The sequence below is a fragment of the Mustela putorius genome, unplaced genomic scaffold (assembly GCF_011764305.1).
Source record: "Mustela putorius furo isolate JIRA1106 unplaced genomic scaffold, ASM1176430v1.1 tig00000430_pilon_pilon_pilon, whole genome shotgun sequence".
NCBI classification, from domain to species: Eukaryota; Metazoa; Chordata; class Mammalia; order Carnivora; family Mustelidae; genus Mustela; species Mustela putorius.
In genome coordinates this window covers 8,165,114-8,185,702 of record NW_025421377.1, presented here as the reverse complement: position 1 = coordinate 8,185,702, position 20,589 = coordinate 8,165,114, and the positions used below count along the sequence as shown (strand labels likewise).

The 20,589-nt window shown below is 35.3% G+C and overlaps 1 protein-coding gene across 8 annotated transcripts in view; it reads right to left on the bottom strand.

The window, feature by feature from the left end:
- The window catches only part of EXOC1 (exocyst complex component 1), a 59,954-nt gene that overhangs the window by 17,848 nt on the left and 21,517 nt on the right, over positions 1-20,589 (bottom strand). For 4 of the 8 annotated variants that reach the window (XM_013047314.2, XM_004775495.3, XM_013047315.2 and 1 more), the window contains 5 exons: positions 13,545-13,694; positions 7,069-7,174; positions 2,618-2,662; positions 1,199-1,362; positions 519-626 (listed from right to left, as the gene is read on the bottom strand). In XM_013047314.2, the coding sequence (XP_012902768.1) occupies positions 519-626; positions 1,199-1,362; positions 2,618-2,662; positions 7,069-7,174; positions 13,545-13,694 (573 nt within the window). Of the gene's footprint in view, positions 1-518; positions 627-1,198; positions 1,363-2,617; positions 2,663-6,113; positions 6,138-7,068; positions 7,175-13,544; positions 13,695-20,589 lie in introns of all 8 variants that reach the window. The other 4 variants (XM_013047319.2, XM_004775497.3, XM_004775498.3 and 1 more) reach the window with 2 other exon arrangements.

The window sequence follows — 20,589 nt, the reverse complement described above, 5'->3', positions numbered from 1 at the left end:
ATGCTGAACAGTTATTATTCATTGTATAGATAAGGAAAACTGGGGATTAAATAATTGGTTTAAGGTCTCATACCTAGTTAGTAACAAAGGCACAGGAAAGGTTCAGATTTGGGGCCTGTTTCTTTCTTTCTTTCTTCTTTTTTTTGTTAGACCTTGGTATATGCACTCATATATCTTTCTCCTTTGAAAATTGTATTTTTTCTTGGTGACTACTAAAATGCTAAAATTTCCTTTTGAAGAATATTTTTTACAAAGTAAATTCAGCCAATTCCCTCTTACTAATTTAGAGGCTATTTAGGTCTAAGACAATTTGGAGTATTGTCTTAGACCTAAATGTCTGGAGTAGCCAACTATCACTGTTTTCATTATTTTGTGATATGACAAAAAATACTGAAAAAATCCTTGCATTGTAAATTTTTTCTTTTTCTGTTCTGATGTTGAAATTGTGACAATAAATTAACTAGGCTAATTATACTACTGATCATAAATATTAGCCAACAAATAAATGTGAGCCATACCATAGTTCCAGGCATACTTTGATGTTGCTGTAGTTTGAAAAATTTACTTATGAAGTCCTGTTCTGCCAGACACAAGGGCTCTAGTTCACTTAGTACCTGTTCAAAGATCTGAAGAAAACAAAAATGAACTGCACCAAACGCATAAAAACATCTTCTACATTTAATTCACTTTTCAGGAGAGATCACAGATGCTTTACGTATAATCTCAATAGAATCCCAAAAGAAATTATTCCAAGATTGATAGGACAATGCAGAAGTATTAAGGCTTAACAGGGCCAGACACACCTAAAAAAAAAAAACTCAAAATAATTATTCACTTGGAATCTGGAAAGAGGAACACAGAGACAAACTTTTTAAGCTTAATGCATTGCAGAGAACAGTTTAGCTTCATAAAAGCTGTTATTTCCACTTTACTTTGTAGTTGGCTCAAGGAACTTAAAGATACAAGCTCTTAATGATTTATAATAAATTTTAATAAAGTTGTTATGTCAATGAATTGATAATACACATTTCAGTTGCCATTTGAATAGTATTTTTTTTTTTCGGATTCAGAATTTGAAACATATGGTTAATTCAGAGAGCCAACATAGCCCAAATCCTGGAACACCCTTAAAGCAATAACAGACTGCTATTAGAAAACAAATGTTCATGTTTAAGACATACTTGTTATATTATTTTACCTTATCAAATTTGGTCCTGTCGGCAACATCGAGATCAGAGGCAGACATGTTTCCCATATCCAACAAAGAAGATGACTGAGATCTGCGATTCCCTGAACTCTGAACGCTGAGTTTATTTAGACTAGAAGTAGATCCAGTTAATTTCCCAGAACTTCCATGAAGACCTAAGAAATAATAAAACTTTGAAAGTTGTGACCTTCATGAATAAAAGACCCATAGTGTGAATGAGGGCTCTCGCCTACTGTCTTCGTATTCGGCGCTCATATCAGTTATCACACAAATCGACCACATGGGCTGTGCGGAAGCGTGTCCTGCTCTCTCATTAACATCTGTGTCCTATTTCTGAGCATACTGCAAGGAGTAGCAAAAACTACACAGATTTACAGAATAGGACCAAAAGCGGTCTTAAGGATCGCATGATCTATACCCTACCCAGTGCCACCAAAGTTGCCTAGTATTTCTAGGCTAAAGTAGATGAAGATTGCCTTCCTGAGTTACTCAAAAGATATAAATATGGATGAAGGCCAATGACTCCTTGGTGTACTAGCTATGAGGTCTTTTTTATTTTTATTTTTTAATGACATTTTCTCTTTCTGAAGAAATCGGCCATATCCTAATATTACACGCCTCCACATTAAATGAAAATATTGGGTTGAACCATACAAAACTGCCAATAAGCCATCATTCTTGCCCTACAAAGAGCAGATTACGTATGATGCAACTTAACACATTCCTGAATCCAGAAACTGTTTTTTACAGTAAGTGAACTGATTATCTACAGCTCTTTAAAAACTAAACAAATGAAGAGGAAAAAACCACCTGAAAACTTGTTATACTTAAAATACAACTAATATGTAATATATACATCATGAAATGCATAATATGAGACATCTTTGAGGAAAAATGAGAACAATGTGGCTGGACAATATTCTACATCCATCAAGGAATTAAAGGCTTCCATTTTTACAAGAAAATGTAATATTTTTAATCAGAATTAAATATAAACAATGAATAATTTTTTTTATTCTTCTAAAATATTTCTCAGTTAACCTATGCTATTTGCTGATGGTCAGAAGGGACAGATGCAGATATAAGGACAATTAAAGATACACCTTAGTTTCATTATGCAAAAATCTGACCATATTTGTAAGAATTTTTATAGTTTCTAAACAAAGCCTGAAAACAGAAGTTTAATGGTTAAGACTTTTCATAATTTCTGATTACCCACCATATATTTTGAATTACATTTTTTGAATGTAGCCATACCACTACCATCATGCTGGTTTTCTTCCACCGAACCTGGCAACTCAGAGCAATCAAATATTTTCGGATGTAACTTTTTTCAAGACAAAAAACTAATTTCTAGACATTAAACAAACATGCATTGAGAATACCTACTAATACACTAAGCATACTCACTCTCTGTTTCCTGTTTGACAGCACTTTCTTTTCGAGGCAGTGTAGCTGTGATGGATTAGGTTGCAAGCATCAAAGACAAAGACAAGTTAATAAACTGCAATTTGCACAAACCATGCACAAGAGGAAGTTAAAGCTCTAGTTTAAAAGACACATGCAAAGAACCATGAGCATCAAGTAACAAGAGGTGCAACGTATGTTTAGTTGGTCAGCTACTGTTTGACAAATTCTGAGAGAAAAAACTTTACTGGTCTAATGTTTGTTGTTACTCAAAGAGGCAAAAATATCTTATTTGTCGGCCCCTCTCCCAACATTTTTAAGTGATTTTTTTTTTTTTTTAAGTTTATGGAGCTAGTGCGCTTAAACTTTAAAAGACTACATTTGTAAGTTTTGGTTTCTGGGAAAAAAGTATTTTTAAAATTTTTAAAAGTCATTTTATTTTATTTTATTTTATTTTAATCACAAGTGTACTCTTTAATCCCCAGCCCCTATTTCACCCATCCCCCCACCTACCTGCCCTCTGGGGACCATCAGTTTGTCCTCTATAGTTAAGTGTCTGTTTCTTGTCTGCTTGTTCGTTTTGTTTCTTAAATTCCACATACGAGTGAGATCATATGGTCAAGTAAAAATTAATTTATTAGAATGAAGTTGTAGACTTAGATATTAAGCACATCAACATTCTCGCTCCCTGAAAAGTCCTGAGAGGAGTCTCCACTGTACTGAATAATGTTATGACCACATCTGATAAAAAATTACATGGGGGGGTGTTAAAATCATTTCAAAATGTCAACCTGAACTACTTAGTAGCTGGCTTTATGAACACCTAGAATGAAAATTAGATATCAAAATACTAATTATCAGGAGATGGGTGGATGGAGGGCTTAAAGCCAAAGGAAAAGGTTTAATACAGGAATCTGAGTTCTTTTGGGATCATTTGACATTTCTTTTATTCTAAAACTTCTCTCTATATAATATTTATCAGATCAATTGTAGAGATCATCTTGTGAAACATTCTCAACTCAAATTAGAAGTTAATGTGAAAGGCAAAGAAAGAACTTACAGAATGAAAGAGAAAATTAAGGAATATAACTATAACCTAGAAATAATTTAAATACAGAGAACAATGTATCAAACTGTCACCATCCCTACCAAACTTCAAGGCAAAAGCCCAAGTAAAAGCTACTGACATGTCATACCAAGGATATGTACATCTTTGCAGCCCTAGCTTTGTGAAGCTTAAGAAGAATGAAACACCAAATCTAGAGATATAAGTGGTAAGCAGGGATCACGCTGGATCAACTAGTGGGCCAATCTGAACAGTACCTCCTAGTGGCCTCAAGGTGTCACTATACTAAGTTCACCAGCTTCAGAGCAAAGCCTGAACTTTATACACCTTTTTTTTTTCGTACCCAATAAAGGTGTATAAATATATATTTTTTAAAAGTAGTCTCCACACTGGGCATGGAGCCCAACGTGGGGCTTGAACTCATGAACCTGAGATCAAGACCTGAGTTGAGATGGAGGGTTGGATGCCTAACCTACTGAGCCACCTAGGCACCCGTTCAGGTAACCTTTTAAGTATCTTTAAATAATCCCCATTAGACTGTAAACTTCATGAGGTAGGGTCTTTGCTTACTGTTGCATTCTCAGTACTTAGCAGTGCTTATTATATAATAATCAGTATTTATTAAATAAATTTTCTAGCCAGCACTGAACTTGGTCTTGTATTCAAGACTCCTTTTGGAATCAACAAGATTCTTAGTTTACTGGAACAACACATTGAAAAACAATTTTGACATACCACTATTAAAATTTTGGAACTATTAAAATTTTAAATACAAGGGAGGCAGTAATTATATAAATGCATATGTTAAGGTCCTAAAATAATATGCATGTGTGTGTAGTGTTATTATAGCTATAGAAAGAAAAAATCGGTGATTTAAAAAATAATTTCTAAATTTCTTTGCCTGCCATTTCATTAAGTATATTTGCAGAACACAAGGGGAAAAACTCCACCAAAGTATTATTCTTGGGGAGAAAACTCCATGTCTCTGAGTTTATCAAGGTAAACCTATTAATTAAAAAAGGCAATTATCTACTAAAGATCTTATTACAAAGAAAAGATGTCTGCTGGTATTTCAACATTATTCTAAATGACCTGAGCTAAAGTGATGTTAAAGTTGAGTCAAAGTGGTTCAAAAAGAGAGTATTCCCCTGAATATTGACTATACATTTCTGACCTTCTATTCGTATTAGCATCTATGACCCAGAATTTTCAGAGCAAGTAAAAAACAAAACAAAATTAGGGGCGCCTGGGTGGCTCAGTGGGTTAGAGCTCTGCCTTCGGCTTGGGTCATGGTCTCAGGGTCCTGGGATCCAGCCCCACATCTGGCTCTCTGCTCAGCAGGGAGCCTGCTTCCTCCTCTCTCTCTGCCTGCCTCTCTGCCTACTTGTGATCTCTTTGTCAAATAACTGAATTAATTAAATCTTTAAAAAAACAAAACAAAATTAGATTTTATTTATAATTACTTCATTTTGATTCATGGACAAGTTATCTTTCCAAAATTTCAAGTTTCTATTTTAATTATATTACTATTAAAAGTTGATTTAAACCCAATTTGAATGAAAAGATATTTTAAAAAAATTTCACTCTACCTTATTTAGAATTTAAATCATCTGTTTTAACTTGTCTTCTGAATTCTGTTTACTATTTAGTCTTTCTTCTTTTGTAGTTGATGTTATCAAGATAACTGAAACTATGATTTTCTGGTGCCATCAACCATCACAAATTACTCTCCTGCTATTATTTTATACATAGAAAGAAATGTGATTTTAATGCTATTTTAAAACTATAAAAGTGCCTTCTAAACTTCTAATTTAAAACTATTTTAAATAAGATAATTTAAGAACTTCCCAAGAGGGAGAAAAAGAAAAAAATTAATTTTCAGGTTAATGCAATGATACCATTAAGATAGTGTTGTACTTGTTTTAAATTACATTTTTGTTATGTCATTTATCTCAATATGAATCTTAGGCTTGATAAACTATTATGATACTGAGATTAACAGCCTCCTAAGGAGATAATTTTAGAAAGATTTCCTTTCTACCTCCAGTTTTCATATTCTGTTGGAAGAGTTCTCTCAAAATAAAATGGTTCACTAACAAGTGGTGACAAATATACTAAATGAAAACATTAAACATGTAACTGAATTAATATGTTGCTTACTTAAAAAAAAAAGCATAACATACCCACAGTGAAACATTAACAAGGATATAAACACACTGCTGTTTCAGAACAATTAACCTTTAGGATGAGTTAGCATTTCTGTTTCCAAAAGCCTATGGTCCCAAGATACCTATCAGTATCTTTACCTAAGTGTAACATACGTGTACACAGATTCAAAACATTTCAACAGTCTGGACTAGCATAATCAATATATTAGTGTTGAATTAAAACAACAACAATAACAACAACAACAGTGAATTACTAAATAATTACCCACTAAAGACAGTCTTCTCTGTCCTAAAGGAAAAGAACGGAAAGATGTGCTATCAATTTCAATCCTGTTTCCTGATTACCAGAAGATGCTTAGGGCATAGGCTCCTTTCAACAAGCAAATGCTAAACTCATTGGTCTAAAGGGAAACTAGGCAGACACACTGAGGAGTACACATTGTAGCCATTTAAGGCCAGGTTTTGACTTGAGTAGGCACAGAACTCCATCCAAAAGGAACTCCAGAGATGGGTACACATGCAAGAGCAGAATGTGGCCTCGGCAAATCACCTTCCTCGCAACTTGAGACTTTCACTGGTTATCTTTTCAAATCACGTTTCTGTCCGCTTAACATACTTTGAAGCAACAAAAAATAGCATGCTTGGAAAATATCCCTTTGGAAAAATAAGGTATAATCCCAGGAGAAATTTGGAGGACATTTTTATAGCCCCTTGACCGGGGAGGAAACACAAACTTTCTTTTTGATTCAAAATAACCAGTGAGAAGTAAGAAGCCAGGAATTACTTTCCATTTCCCTGTAAAGAGCAATGACTTAAGAGATCGATGACTTGCCACCAACTGCTACAGAAGGCCTTTTAGGAAGTCGGAAACTCAACTCTCAACTTGTCTCTGAGCCTAACACTTTCTCCACCAGATTGCACTTCATTCTCTGGTCAACTGCTTTTCTTATGAATAGATGCTTTCCTTTATGGCATGAATACACAATTGCTGTCAGATTCATTTACTAGAGAATTCTGGTAAAAGCTGTACTTAACAAATATAAACATTTGTTCTGTGAAATAACTATAAATCAAACCAACACATTAGACTTACTTTTTCATCAATTCTACCGTATCTTCTTCCACCTCGCTCTAAAATGTCTTAGACTTGTCATAAATAAAACCACTTTTAATAGAATAGAATAGAAAAGAAAACAATGAACTGAGGTGTCTAAGCTTACCAAACTTCTTGCTTTCTTTAGTTGTGCCAGTCATCTTGATCTTTGCAACTTCAAAGAAATCTTTAATTTCTCTCTCATATAGTCGTGATAAATAATCCATGTAATTCTTAAAATAAAAGTAACAGGTACTTCTTATTAATTAAACAAATATAACAATTCGGTCCCCCCAAAGCCTTCGTGCTTGCTTTAAATTTTCTGGTCTAAAATCCTGAGGTATTTCATAGGATAAAAAAATTGGCTGTTTTCTGTCTTAAAAAATAAAAAAGAACAGGCATCAAAACAGCAACTTATAAAAATATAAAATCGAATATAATCACACTTATATTTTCACTTTTATGTGTTTTCTTTCATCGATTTCAAATAGAGTTGCAATCCTATTGTATAGCATTTTTGGGTCTGAGCAATCATGTTTTTCCAGCCTCACACTTTAATGACTGTACAGTGTTATGCTTTGTTGATATACCACAATTCAGCAAATCAATTCCCTAGCAGAGGCCACTTAAGTGGTTTCAATGTTTTACTATGATAGACAATGTTACAATAACCTTTTCATCTTTAATGAATTGTTTTCTTGGAATCATTTCCTAAGGATGGAAATACAGGGCCAAAGAAAATGGGAATCTTTGTAACTTCCTCCATATTGCCATGCTGCTATTAAAAACAATCACACCAACAGCGTCAATGGCAACAAAGGGGCACATTCAGTGTCAGTGTCCCCTCCCAACTTAGGGTAGTAAGGCATATCAAATTGGCTATTTTCAATACTCTTTCAAGGGGCGCCTCGGTGGCTCAGTGGGTTGGGCCTCTGCCTTTGGCTCAGGTCATGGTCTCAGGGTTGTAGGATCGAGCCCTGTGTTGGGTTCTCTGCTCAGCAGGGAGCCTGCTTCCCCCTCCTCTCTACCTACTTGTGATCTCCCTCTCTGTCAAATAAATAAAATCTTTTAAAAAAGTAAAAAAATTTAAAAAATATACTTAAAAAATAATCTTTCAATAAGCTTAGGGTATTTAGATATTCCAAAATAAGTTATTTTCAATAAGAATTTAATTATAACTAGTACATCTTACAGTTTTCACAATTACTTTTTACAAACAAATTAGATTTATTCTAGCTCAAATGGAAACATCTCATCTATAATTTAGCATACAAACTCATTTCTTCATCATATCTGCTTATTATCACATAAAAATATTTTATGCTCTCAGGAAGGATTATTCACTAGTGGGAAACCATGCATTTTACCAAGTCCTAAGTTAAATGCCATATATAGTCTGACGAGATGTAAATAAATCCACTGTACTTCGCTATTCTTTTAAATTTATCCTGGGATCTAAACTTCTGCTTCCTTATTAGTTCAAATTAATATTCACTTTCAAAAAATTTTTTTTAAAGATTTGTCAGACAGGGAGAGAGTTTAAAAGCAGGGGGAGCAGGAGGCAGAGGGAGAAGGAGAAGCTCCCTGTTGTGGGGCTCAATCCCTAGACCCTGGGATCAGGACCTGAGCCAGAGGCAGACACTTAACTGACTGAACCACCTAGGCACCCCAATACATGCAGCTTTAGAGCAGGTTTATGTTGCTTTAAACATCAAGTGTACCTTTCAAAGGGTATATATTATATGAATATTTGTATCCTGACTCATAGTTTACCACTGATTTTCTTAGTTCATAGATATTTCTTTATAAAATATATTTGGATGAAACATAAAGATCCTTGGTTTTTCAATTTGTAGGCCATATATATTTCCCACATAGTCTCTGTAAGAAAACTTAGTCAAGGGGTGCCTGGGTGGCTCAGTGGGTTAAGCCTCTGCCTTTGGCTCAGTGGGTTAAGCCTCTGCCTTTGGCTCAGGTCATGATCTCAGGGTCTTGGGATCAAGCCCTGCATCGGGCTCACTACTCAGAGGGAGTCTGCTTCCCCTTCTTTCTCTCTGCCTGCCTCTCTGCCTTCTTGTGATCTCTGTCAATTAAATAAATAAAATCTTTTAAAAAATATTATCACTGCAAATCAGTGAAGAGTTGACAGACAGAAAATCAGTTTCACATAATTTGTGAAATCTTCATCGGTGGTTTCTACTCAAATCATTCAACATAACAGACTGCATTCCAATACCAAAATTGTCTAAAGTGCACATTACCACCCAAGCAATTTAAACCATGTGAAAACAGCTTCTTTGGTATCTAGAAAACAGTAACGTGAGCAGACTATTGAAAATCACCCCCTTTTCCAATGCAACTTGAATGACTAGAAACCTTTTTCCAGCTACGTAACAGAACTCATTGGTGGGCGAGGCCACAGAGGTGTAACCATCAGTTCATTCATTTACCAAATTCTGAAGAATGTCTCTTAGAAGGAGCTTAGCACCTTGTATAAGCACCTTACATTTAACTATCAAGAGTTTAAATACTGTTGTCTCAGGCAGTCTTTTCAACTTTCATTGTTTTGACTGTGCAGTCTTACCAAGAACTCTATATTCTACTTTTTCTTTACACAAATGGGTAAATTCCACAAATGCAGAACGGGGGTTGAAAGGAGACGTCTGAGTAATCTTGAAGGAAATTAATGGGAGAGGAAAGCTCATTTCCTCCCTAAGCATGGATGGAACATCTCTATTCTTAACTGCCCTACACGAATAATCCAGAGCCATGGATTGGGGCTGTAGTCCTGGGGAGGAAGGAATCTGGGCAGTTGATCTATTTCCCTAAACTCTAATTATGTATACTAAAACTTTGGGCTTTGCTTAGATTAGATTAGAAGCACAGCTAGGCAGTGCCTAGTGATTCTTATCCCTTGAACAGAAGAAGACTTTTCTCTTTCCTGCCAGAAAGCAGGAGAGCTACGGACACCCAATCCAGTGCAAACAGCATTTTGTTATTATTTCTTACTAAAGAAGTACTCGTCTGTTTCCTTCTTTCTTTCCTTCTTTCATTCCTCTCTTCCTTCTTCCTTTTTAGTCAAATTCCTGTTTTTGATGACTTCAGCAACCAAATTAGATTATGAGGTAAAATACATAGTCTGTCAAAAGTTCAAGCCACAGGATCAAGTAACATTCCTGGGAAATAAGTCAATTTCATTTAAAAAGCTCATTAATATTGTCAATCAAAACTATACTGTGAGCAGAGAATGAGTCCATAAATCATTGCTAGCTTGGCTATCATCTTCTTTCTTTACTTAAATTACATTCATGAATACTGCATTATATATAAAGATAGGGCAATAATACTCACTGAGAACACAATTAGGCAAAAAGCTTATTGATTATTTTACTTATTTGAATATTCACTAAGGGACAAAGCACTTGTTGGCACAAAACTCTTAAGGAGATATAATAATGTTTAATTATTCAAAATATTAATCCTCCTAAAACTTCAAAAGGCAAAGAATTCCAGTACTGTAAATATTTTTCCTTAAGATATCTCCAAATCAGAATTCTGTTGAATGAAAACAAAACAGAACAAAACAAAATATAACATAACAGTAGAGTTGCAGAACACTTAAAAGACTAATTCTGAGGAACAAAAGTAATCTTAAAAATAACTGACCAGATAAGATATATACATAAATACCTCAGAATACTTATATTCTTTTTGAAAAACATTTTGAAAATTATACTTTAAAATATTATTTATTTTTACCAAGGTTTAGTGTCCCCTTTCTTATGATCTCAGTTTAGAAGGAAAGGGATCAGATCTTACTTTAAGTGGGCAAAGGCACTTTGAAACACATAAAGACTGATATACAAGAATGTCCTTATGCCAAATGTGTTCAAATTGATACACTGATAGGCATGCACGACCTGCTTTTTTTCTTATCATCATAGTTCTCATAAATTTCTACCTAATCCTCTCTGCCTTCTCAGGAAGTATGAACCTAACACTAGGAGAAGTTATAATAATTATTTCAGTAAGTATGAAGATAAAATGGGTTCATGTATAAACATTAGTTTCCTGAGAGAGAATAAGCTTCATTATAAAACACTCTGAAAGAGAGCACCATTTTTTAAATAAAACCGGGAAAAACTCTGGCTAGCAAAACTAGCGAAAAATAAGATGATTTTGCTATCTAAATTCTGTTAGAAAATTTTTTGCCACAAGCATATGGGTTAAGGGGAAGGGCTTTTATATTAACAATTTCAATATTTTTGTTTTCATTCTAAGAAACAAAATACGTCCCTTTTTCCAATTCGAGAACATCTTTTAAGGTCATATTGTCCACATAATTGAATTATTACTAATTATTAAAATAACTTATGCCTTACTTAAATTTTTTAGTTTTAAACTCCAAATTCATAAAAACTTAGAAGATTTCACGTTTTCCAGGGTATTTCAGAATTTTAAGTAAACTGCTCTTACATCTGATATATAAATACAGCTATTTATATTTTGGAATTAGGTAGCAATTCTTCAGTTCCCAAAGTGACATGGTCAATTTCAATACTAAAGGTCATAGCAGAAATGCCAGAAAAGTATTATACCCATGGCTTCCTGCCACAATGGCCATTTATTAAAGCTAAATCAGATCATGACATTCTACTGCTTACAACCCACCAAAACCCCTTCCCCTATCTCCTTCACAGTAAAAGCCAAGTCCTTACCGGGGGTACACAGTCCCTTCCAGATCTGCTCCGCCCCACCCCCACTTCACCTCCCCTACCTTCTTTCTAAGGTCCTGTTCCTGGTCCTCTGTGCTCCAACCATAGTGCCTTGCTGCTCCCCCAGTACACAGGCATGGTCTTGCCATAGGACAGCTGTACTGTGCCTGGAACGCTTTCCCCAAAGAAACTCCCCCTGCTCAACTCTGCTTATTTATTTTTTTAAGATTTTATTTTTAAGTAATCTCTACACCCAACATGAGGCTGGAACTTACAACCCTGAGATCAAAGAGTGGAATGTTCTACTGACTGAGCCAGCCAGGCACCCCACACCCTTGCTCATTTTAAAAATCTACGCTCAGATGTTATCTTCTCATGATGCCTTATCTCAAGCTATAGTCTTCCCCCAGTCCCAGCATTCCCTGTTTTATTTTCTCCAGAGCACTCAGTAGTACCTTCTAACCTACCATATAAGACTTTTTTGTTGGTCTTCCTCCACCAAAACATGCGCTATGAAAACTCAAGCATTCGCCTATTTCCTTCCGTGCTGTATCTCTAGCACTTACTTAGAATACAACAGGTGCTCGGTAAATTCGTGTATGAATGAATGACTCATCTTCTCCAACTGCTGATGTTGCTGCCACTGCTCTTCTAGTCTCCAAGTCTAGAAAGTTTGGCATCATCCTGTCCCTTCCATCCCTGGAGTCTATCTTTTGGTTTCTATTCCCTATTCCTACCACTATCTTCCTGGTTCAGATTTCATTTCATCTGAATATTATATTAGGTTCTTAATGAATTTGCCTCATCTAGTCTTTTCCCATGTATGAGGAATGCTGTTAGGTCTCAAGGCTCATCTTTTTCAACATAATTTCTCACTGCTCCAGAATATGAAATTTCTGCTTCATGGGCCTCCATCCTCCATTGTCCTGACAAAAGGGCGTATTTTCCACCTTTGTCTGCATGTCTTGCTCCTCATCCCCGGAATGCCCTTTCTCTTTTTTCTGGTTTATCTGGTTTATCTGGTTTATCCCATTCATTATTTAAAACTCAATTCAACAAGGGGTGCCTGGGTGGCTCAGTGGATTAAAGCCTCTGCCTTTGGCTCAGGTCATGATCCCAGGGTCCTGGGATCGAGCCCTGCATCAGGCTCTCTGCTCAGTGGGGAGCCTGCTTCCTCCTCTCTCTCTGCCTGTTTCTCTGCCTGCTTGTGATCTCTCTCTGTCAAGTGAATAAATAAAATCTTAAAAAAAAACAAAAACAAAAACAAAACCTCAATTCAATTCCAATTTCTGTCCTAAAGATTTCCCCCATGGCTTTAGAACATGGATTGCTCTTTTCTATAACTGCCATGCATTTAAACTCATTTTCAGTTTGGCACTTAATGTTTTCCCGACTGTTTTAAGTATAATTGTTCTTGTCAGATGTAAGGCTCTTTAGAAGTAGGGGTTGTTTGTTAGGGCCCATGTGCCTGGAATAGTGAAATGCTTGCTTAATAAAGAGGTACTCTGTATTTGCTTCATCGAATGGGTTATCCATTTTTAGAGGGCAAACACCTCACTTATACATCATCTAGTCTCTAGTTTCTATAATGCATATAAAAAAATGCAGGAGGTAAATATTGCATTAAACTAAACTGAATGATGGTTAAGGCCACAGTATGGCCCATTACTACACTAGTAATGAAGTTCGAAATTAAGCTCTTCCTTACCCAAGTAAATAAAATAAATGTCCTGCCTGGTTAATGAGCACTCAGAAATTAAAGTAGTTTCTGCTTTGCTAAGAAAGTACTACAGTACTTCAAATGTTACTTGGGGAACTGAATACAGGACATCTTGCTTCTAGAAGACTACGTTCCACACGCAGTGAGTAACTGATATCAAACTCATACCTTTGTCAGTCCTTCATATTTTCCATAATCTGTATTCTTTAGCCACTCCATCAGCTTGGCGTATCGAAGCAAGTCTCTGTGAAATGGATGATGGTTGGGCAAAGCCAGTTCCACAGAGTGCTGAGCAAGAGTTGAACTCTGATCGTGACCCTAGAGTGAGTAAATAAGTAAATAAATACACTGACAGTAAAAGAAACACATGCTGTAACTGAAAATTCTAAATAAACGGTGACCAAATGCAGCCGAAGAAGAGCAAAAGAAGATAGAGGGATTAAAAACTGAGTACTTACTTGGCTTCTTTCATCATCTCGTGAAATCTACTGTATACCATCACCATAAAATAATCATAAACATGCAAGAATGGCACTCTGGGATACATCAACTAACCACTTCATCTTCTAAGGAAGCTGAAAATGAATGTTTTAATCAAGGCTGTCTCTCCCATACCGTATCATTTTACTATTTACTAAGCGAATCAACCTCATGATACAACTGTACTGAGAAAGACATCAAATAGGAAAGTCATTCAAAACAAACTGTCTACATCTATGGTATTTCTACTATTAGAGTTTACAATATTTAAAACAACAGATAAGAACACACAGGATATAAACTTTTAAAACTATGAAGCACTACAGATGACGATATCCTGGGCTTTCCTGGATAATACTTAATAACAGTGTCATTTTAGTTTTTCTGGGAATTTGTTAAATAACTACATGAGATTTTATTTTAAAACCTTGACAAGGTTTTTATGTAAATAAACTTATGAGTTATCAGTCAGTCTTAGATGATGCATCCTAACTTTTGTTTTGAAAAATATAGGCCTGGAAGATTATCTGTTTCAATGACCTTATTTTCTAGAAGAAGTGGAAACTTAAAGGGTTAAGTGATTCTCTCAGGTCACACTGGAGGGAAGAAGTGGAACCTCAGTCATGTGAGTCTCGCTTCCATTTTCTTTTAAAAACATATCTAACAAAATCATTTTAACCAGATTCAAAAACTGTAAATGCTTACTAGTTATTGGTATCTAAAAACCAATCACACAAACAAACAAACACACACTAAAAATCTTCCCAGCCATCTCTGGAAATAATCTAGCTCTCTGCTACTTGGTCAATATTCGTCATGAACTCAAAGCCAGTATCTAAGAGATGAGGAACTGAAAGATTAAAGGAGTATATTCTCCTTGAAAATATAAATTCCCAAGAATAAGGAAAAGGAAAGAGATGGACTAATTTGATGTTCATTCTGACTCAATCTAATTTGCTTAGTTAAAACTTACTTGTTAGCATTTTGTTAAAATGACACAGGAAGTGAGTTTTGGCACTCATTAACTCATTTCCTAGTAAAGTTACCTAAACCTAATTATATATGTATTATACTAGCTGACATAGATTAGCTTATAAATATCCTGAATTTATTTATTTATTTTTTAAAGATTTTATTTATTTGACAGAGAGAGAGAAATCACAAGTAGGCAGAGAGGCAGGCAGAGAGAGGGAGGGGAGAAAGCAGGTTCCCTGTGGAGCAGAGAGCCTGACGTGGGGCTCGATCCCAGAACCCTGGGATCATGACCTGAGCCGAAGGCAGAGGCTTTAACCCACTGAGCCACATAGGCGCCCCAATATCCTGAATTTAAACGCTTTTATTTTTATTTTTTAAAGATTTTATTTATTTATTTATTTATTCAGCATGGGGTAAAGGGCAGAGGGAGAGAGAATCTCAAGCAGACCGTGGTGCTGAGCGAGGAGTCCAATGCGGGGCTTGATTTCATGACCCTTAGATCATGACCTAAGCTGAAATCAAGAGTCAGATGCTAAACCAAATGAGCCATCCAGGTGCCCCTGAATTTAAATTCTTTTAAGTTAAAAGAGGTTTTTTTCCTCTATCTAATTTATATGCTTTACTACATAGACAAAGTAAGAACTTGGTGGTTATGGATTTTTTAAGCAATTTAACTACAGAGTATCCAGAAAAAATTCTTAGTTTAAGGCAATGAAGAATTCTCTAGCAATTGAGAAGTACTTTTAGAGCAAGAAAGGCAGGAGAATAAGACATGCCAAGTACTAAAACCATTGTTACTTGAGTACCTTTTTCATTAAAGCTTTCAAATCAGCCTGTTGGGAGAATTTTCTTCTTGTAAGGTTATATACCCAATTTGAAAATGGAGAGAAAAAAGAAAAATAAGGATCCATTTAGAAATTCCATATAAAACTATGTAGAATAATCAATGTATTTCTTTTTTAAAAGATTTTATTTTAGTTGAGCGAGAGAGTGAGAGAGCACAAGCCAGGGGGAGAGGCAGAAGGAGAAGGAGAAGGCTCCCCGCTGAGCAGGGAGCCAGACTTGGTGCTCAATCCCAGGACCCTGGGATCATGACCTGAGCTGAAGGCAGATGCCCAACTGACTGAACCACCCAGGCGCTCCAATCAATATATGTCTAAGATTAAGATTACATAAAAAACCCCCAAAGATTAATATTACTGATATTACTTAAGATTACTGGTACCTACTTAGGAAACTGTACCAGAGACAGCAGAAAATTATCAGAAAACTAGACCAATTCAAAATAAGAACCAGAAATGGCGAGGCAACACAAGTTCACAGCTATTATAGATGTTATATACGAGGTACACTACGTACATAGGTCTACAATCCCTTTTAGCAATTCTAATATACAAAAAACTCTCAAACCTCCATTTAAATTAGGTACCAAATCTATTTTAGTGGCAAAACTTGACCTGAACTGATGTGAGGCTATTTATAGAATTTGGAATGACTATTCATCTTTTTTTGCTGTAGGAACATTGTGTGCTTCATCACAGGGCCCTACTCCAGCCGCCTCCTGGAGTGGCTATGTAATATTTAGAATGTGTACTATATTACTTTATTACTATATTACTTATATTACTTACTAGAATCTGAAAAATTCTAAAAACATCCCAAGAATTTTGGATAGGGGAGCACGGACCTATGTGAACATTCTCTTTTGCATGGCTGATTACTGTTTATGTTCTTTTGCAACTCAGGCCATTACATGTTAAGTTATATTACTTAATTTAGTGTCAGGAAAGTTCTTCAATTAAAAACCTTCTCCTCCCCTAAAAATGGAAGAACTAATTATTGTTCATAGAGGATTTTACAGTTTATAAAGCTCTTTCACATGCTACTATTCAAAGCTCTTTTGCAAACAGCATTTTAAGATTACCATCAACGGAAAATTTGCCTTCTAATACGAAGAACATCATTACCTTCAAACCATTACTATTTAGATAGAGTAAGTGTGATTAGTGCTAACAGAAGATTTCATTTTAGAGAAACTGTTCTAAAATAACTATAGAAAATAGGAAAATTACATTAACTGTTTAATTCAATCACTAATATAAGTTACGGTCACTTCTAGCACTTTCATGTGCACACAACTTTATTCTTTATATATTAAAAAAATTAAGACATTGTTTAAAGTTTCTTATTATATGTTGACGATAGGAAAAACTGAGGGTGGGGGGTAGGGTAACTGGGTGACGGGCATTAAGGAAGGCACTTAAAGGAATGAGCACTGAGTGTTGTATGCAACTAGATGAATCACTAAATTCTACTTCTGAAACTAATAATATACTATATGTTAATTAAATTGAATTTAAATTTAAAATATTTTATTATAAATAACTTAATGATACACAATTTAAGTACTAAATTAATAACAATAACAATTTATTGAATGCCTGTTGTCATGCTCGAAGTGTTCTCTCTATGTATATAAATTCTAATGTTCACAATAACCTTGTAAAGTACTTTCCTCCTCATTTAAAAAATAACAAAACTCGGCACTTGGGTGGCTCAGTTGGTTAAGTGTCTGATCTTGGTTTTGGCTGGGGTCATGATCTTGCAGTTGTAGGACTGAGCCCCGTGTTGAGCTCTGTCTTCAGCATGGAGTCTGCTTCAGATTCTCTCTCCCTCTCCCATCCGGTCTCTCTCTCTCTCACACACACTCAGACACACACACACACACACACACACACACACTCTCTCTCTCTCTCTCAATCAAATAAATAAATAAAATATTTTTTAAAAATACCAAAACTCTATTATTAACATAATTAAAAATATTACAGTAGGTTTTGTCCAAATTAATCTAAGACAGACGCATTTTCTACAAACTTAGTAAATTATAAATTTTCGTTACTGTATATAGTACTAGAATTTGTGGCACAAAGAGGTTATGTAACTTGCTAAAGTTCACCCAGCTAGGAGGTAAAGAGTCAGGGTTTTGAATCCAGGAAATCTGGCTCCACCATCGTACTCTTAACCACTCTAACTGATTTTCAAACAGAAATGATACAAATGGTAACTAAATTCTCAAGAATTGGGAACTCGTTCTTTCTGTGTTATGGCACGCTTATTTTTGTTTTCTTAAAGAAAAAAAGTCTGAGAAAGTTTCAACAAACATCACAAAAACTCATCTTAAATGATCATAAGTCTTTCTAAACTTTTAACTACAGATTAACCTATGTTTAGGAAATTGCGAAACATGATTAAGGAAACAACTTTTGTGAAATGAACTGAATATTGGTGGTATATTTCACAGACTTTATTTTACCATGTTTCTATAAATACATGTTGGAAGAAAAATTCCCAAGCTTAAGCATATAGCAAAACCCCCACAATCTCAGTTTTTTCCGGTTGTACTTTTAGTTCAGTGTGTAATCAGTTCTCATCATATTGCAAAAGACAATGTACAAAATAATGAGGTCTCTGTAGAACCCAAGGGGGACAAAAAGGCAGAGCAGAGTTATCCTTTCAAGCTGAACCTTTCAAAAAACAACCAAAAGAACTTTTTAAATACATACATTTTATGCAAATACTCTCTCAATTTCATTAGCCTTAATTTGACTGCCTGTTTTCAGTATCAGAATGCTGATCAGCATAACTGACCTGAGTCTCTAGTTGAAGATCTTCTTAGATATACAAATCGCTCGTAAATGTAAAAAATTATAGGTAAGAGTTTATAATTTCAATGGAAGCTGAGTGTGTAAGAAGATCTAGAAGAGCCAGAAGAATCTAGGCAACTGTTAAAAATATTACTCTACTATGTGTATATATAGTAAGAAGTAAGTATTAAGTAAAAATGCATTTCAAGGGCACCTGGGTGGCTCAGTGGGTTAAGCCTCTGCCTTTGGCTCAGGTCATGATCTCGGGGTCCTGGGATTGAGTCCCACATCGGACTCTCTGCTTGGCGGGAAGCCTGATTCCCTTCTCTCTCTCTGCCTGCCTCTCTGCCTACTTGTGATCTCTCTCTGTCAAATAAATAAATAAAATCTTTAAAAAAATGCATTTCAAGTTTCATTAAAATACAGCTCTGTGGAAGTACTAAGGTGAAAGCTATATCATAAACAGCGTGCACCAGATCAGTGATTACCAAATGCAAAGATGTTTTTTACTGGCCTACGTCTCTAAGAAACAAATAAAATGATGGTAGAGAGTTTCTCACAAAGGGAAATGTATTCAATTTAGAAGTTCGAAGTTGTATTTTTTCTTTCAGTGCCAAGATAAAAAGATAGTGAAAGTAGATGGCAGGATTTCTTTTTAAAAGTTTTTACTTGGTAAAATAAAACACTGGTGACTTAGGGGAGCCTGGGAGCTCAGTTGTTAAGGGTCTGCCTTCGGCTCAGGCTATGATCTTAGGGTCCTGGGGTCGAGCCCTGCATCGGGCTCCTTGCTCAGGCAGAAGCCTGCTTCTCCCTCTTCCTCTGTACCTGCTTGTGTTCCCTCTCTTGGTGTCTCATTCTCTCTCTAATAAATAAAATCTTAAAAAAAAAAAATGTTGACTTAGTAAGTCTCCAAATTTTCTTTCTTTTAATTTTACTGATGTATGAACTTTAAAGACTGGGAATCATCGCTCTTAAATTACTGTTAGGTTGTGATCAACAGATTATTTCCACTGTAATCTTCTGTACAGTACTCATAGATGCTGAATATAGATACATTTGACAAAAACCGCATTTGCAGACTCTAATTCAAGTCTTATCTTATCCATGATGCCATACTTGACTACCTAAATTTTCTGTAAACTCACTTATATTAAAACTTTTTAGCACTTGTACATATATATACATAAACTATGTATAAATAGTCATACAATTAACAATTTCATATATGCATTGCTATAGGGCTTTAAGTACTTTAGTCTTAATGCCTCCTTAGAAGCATCTGGAGTGTAGGAGGCATTTCTTATTCTTACATATGGCAACGAGTATTTAAGAGGCACATAAAGAAAATCTGCTAACTGACAAAGAGATGTACTATAATATGGTAATCAACTTTTCCCAGCTCATTTGTTCCACAACTAGGAATAGAAATACCCATGTTTCCAAACCTTTTTGCTAGGTGGCTTGATGCACTGAATTCGACACACAGAAAAATCTATTTTCTGTACTTGAGATACCCTCCTCCACTTTCTTCAGCACATCCTAGGTCGTTACAACATTCTGGTTTTTCAACATGCATCACTCACATGTTACAATACATATTAGATTTTCAGAACTCGAAGCATTCATAGTAAACAAAGCCATTAGTTTATAAGGCAAGGAAGCAAAATCATAAATTAACTGCATGTTACAACAAACAATGAAGGGTGCAGAAAGGACTACTGCTGACCTACAGTAGCATTCCAACATTCCAACATTTCTAATGCCATCTACAAATGTGGAGAACATCACTATCAACGCTGTCATTTTTAAAAAACTACGGAATTGGGCAGAAATAAATATTAAAATACGAATGTAAGAAAAATGTGATTAGTATTTCTTGTGTGACTTCTGGATTTACTTTTTTCTTGATACTTTTCAGGTCAAGTGAAACGTTACATCTTCCCCAATGTTTCCCTCATACCCTTAGCGAGATGGTCTTCCTTTATGCTCGCATATGTGACCACTATGATAACATTTACCCTTCCTAAATATATCTACCTCCTTCCCTTAGACTGTGAGTCATTTGAGAACAGGATCAGCCTCTCACTTATCCGAAGTGAATGTCTGGTGTG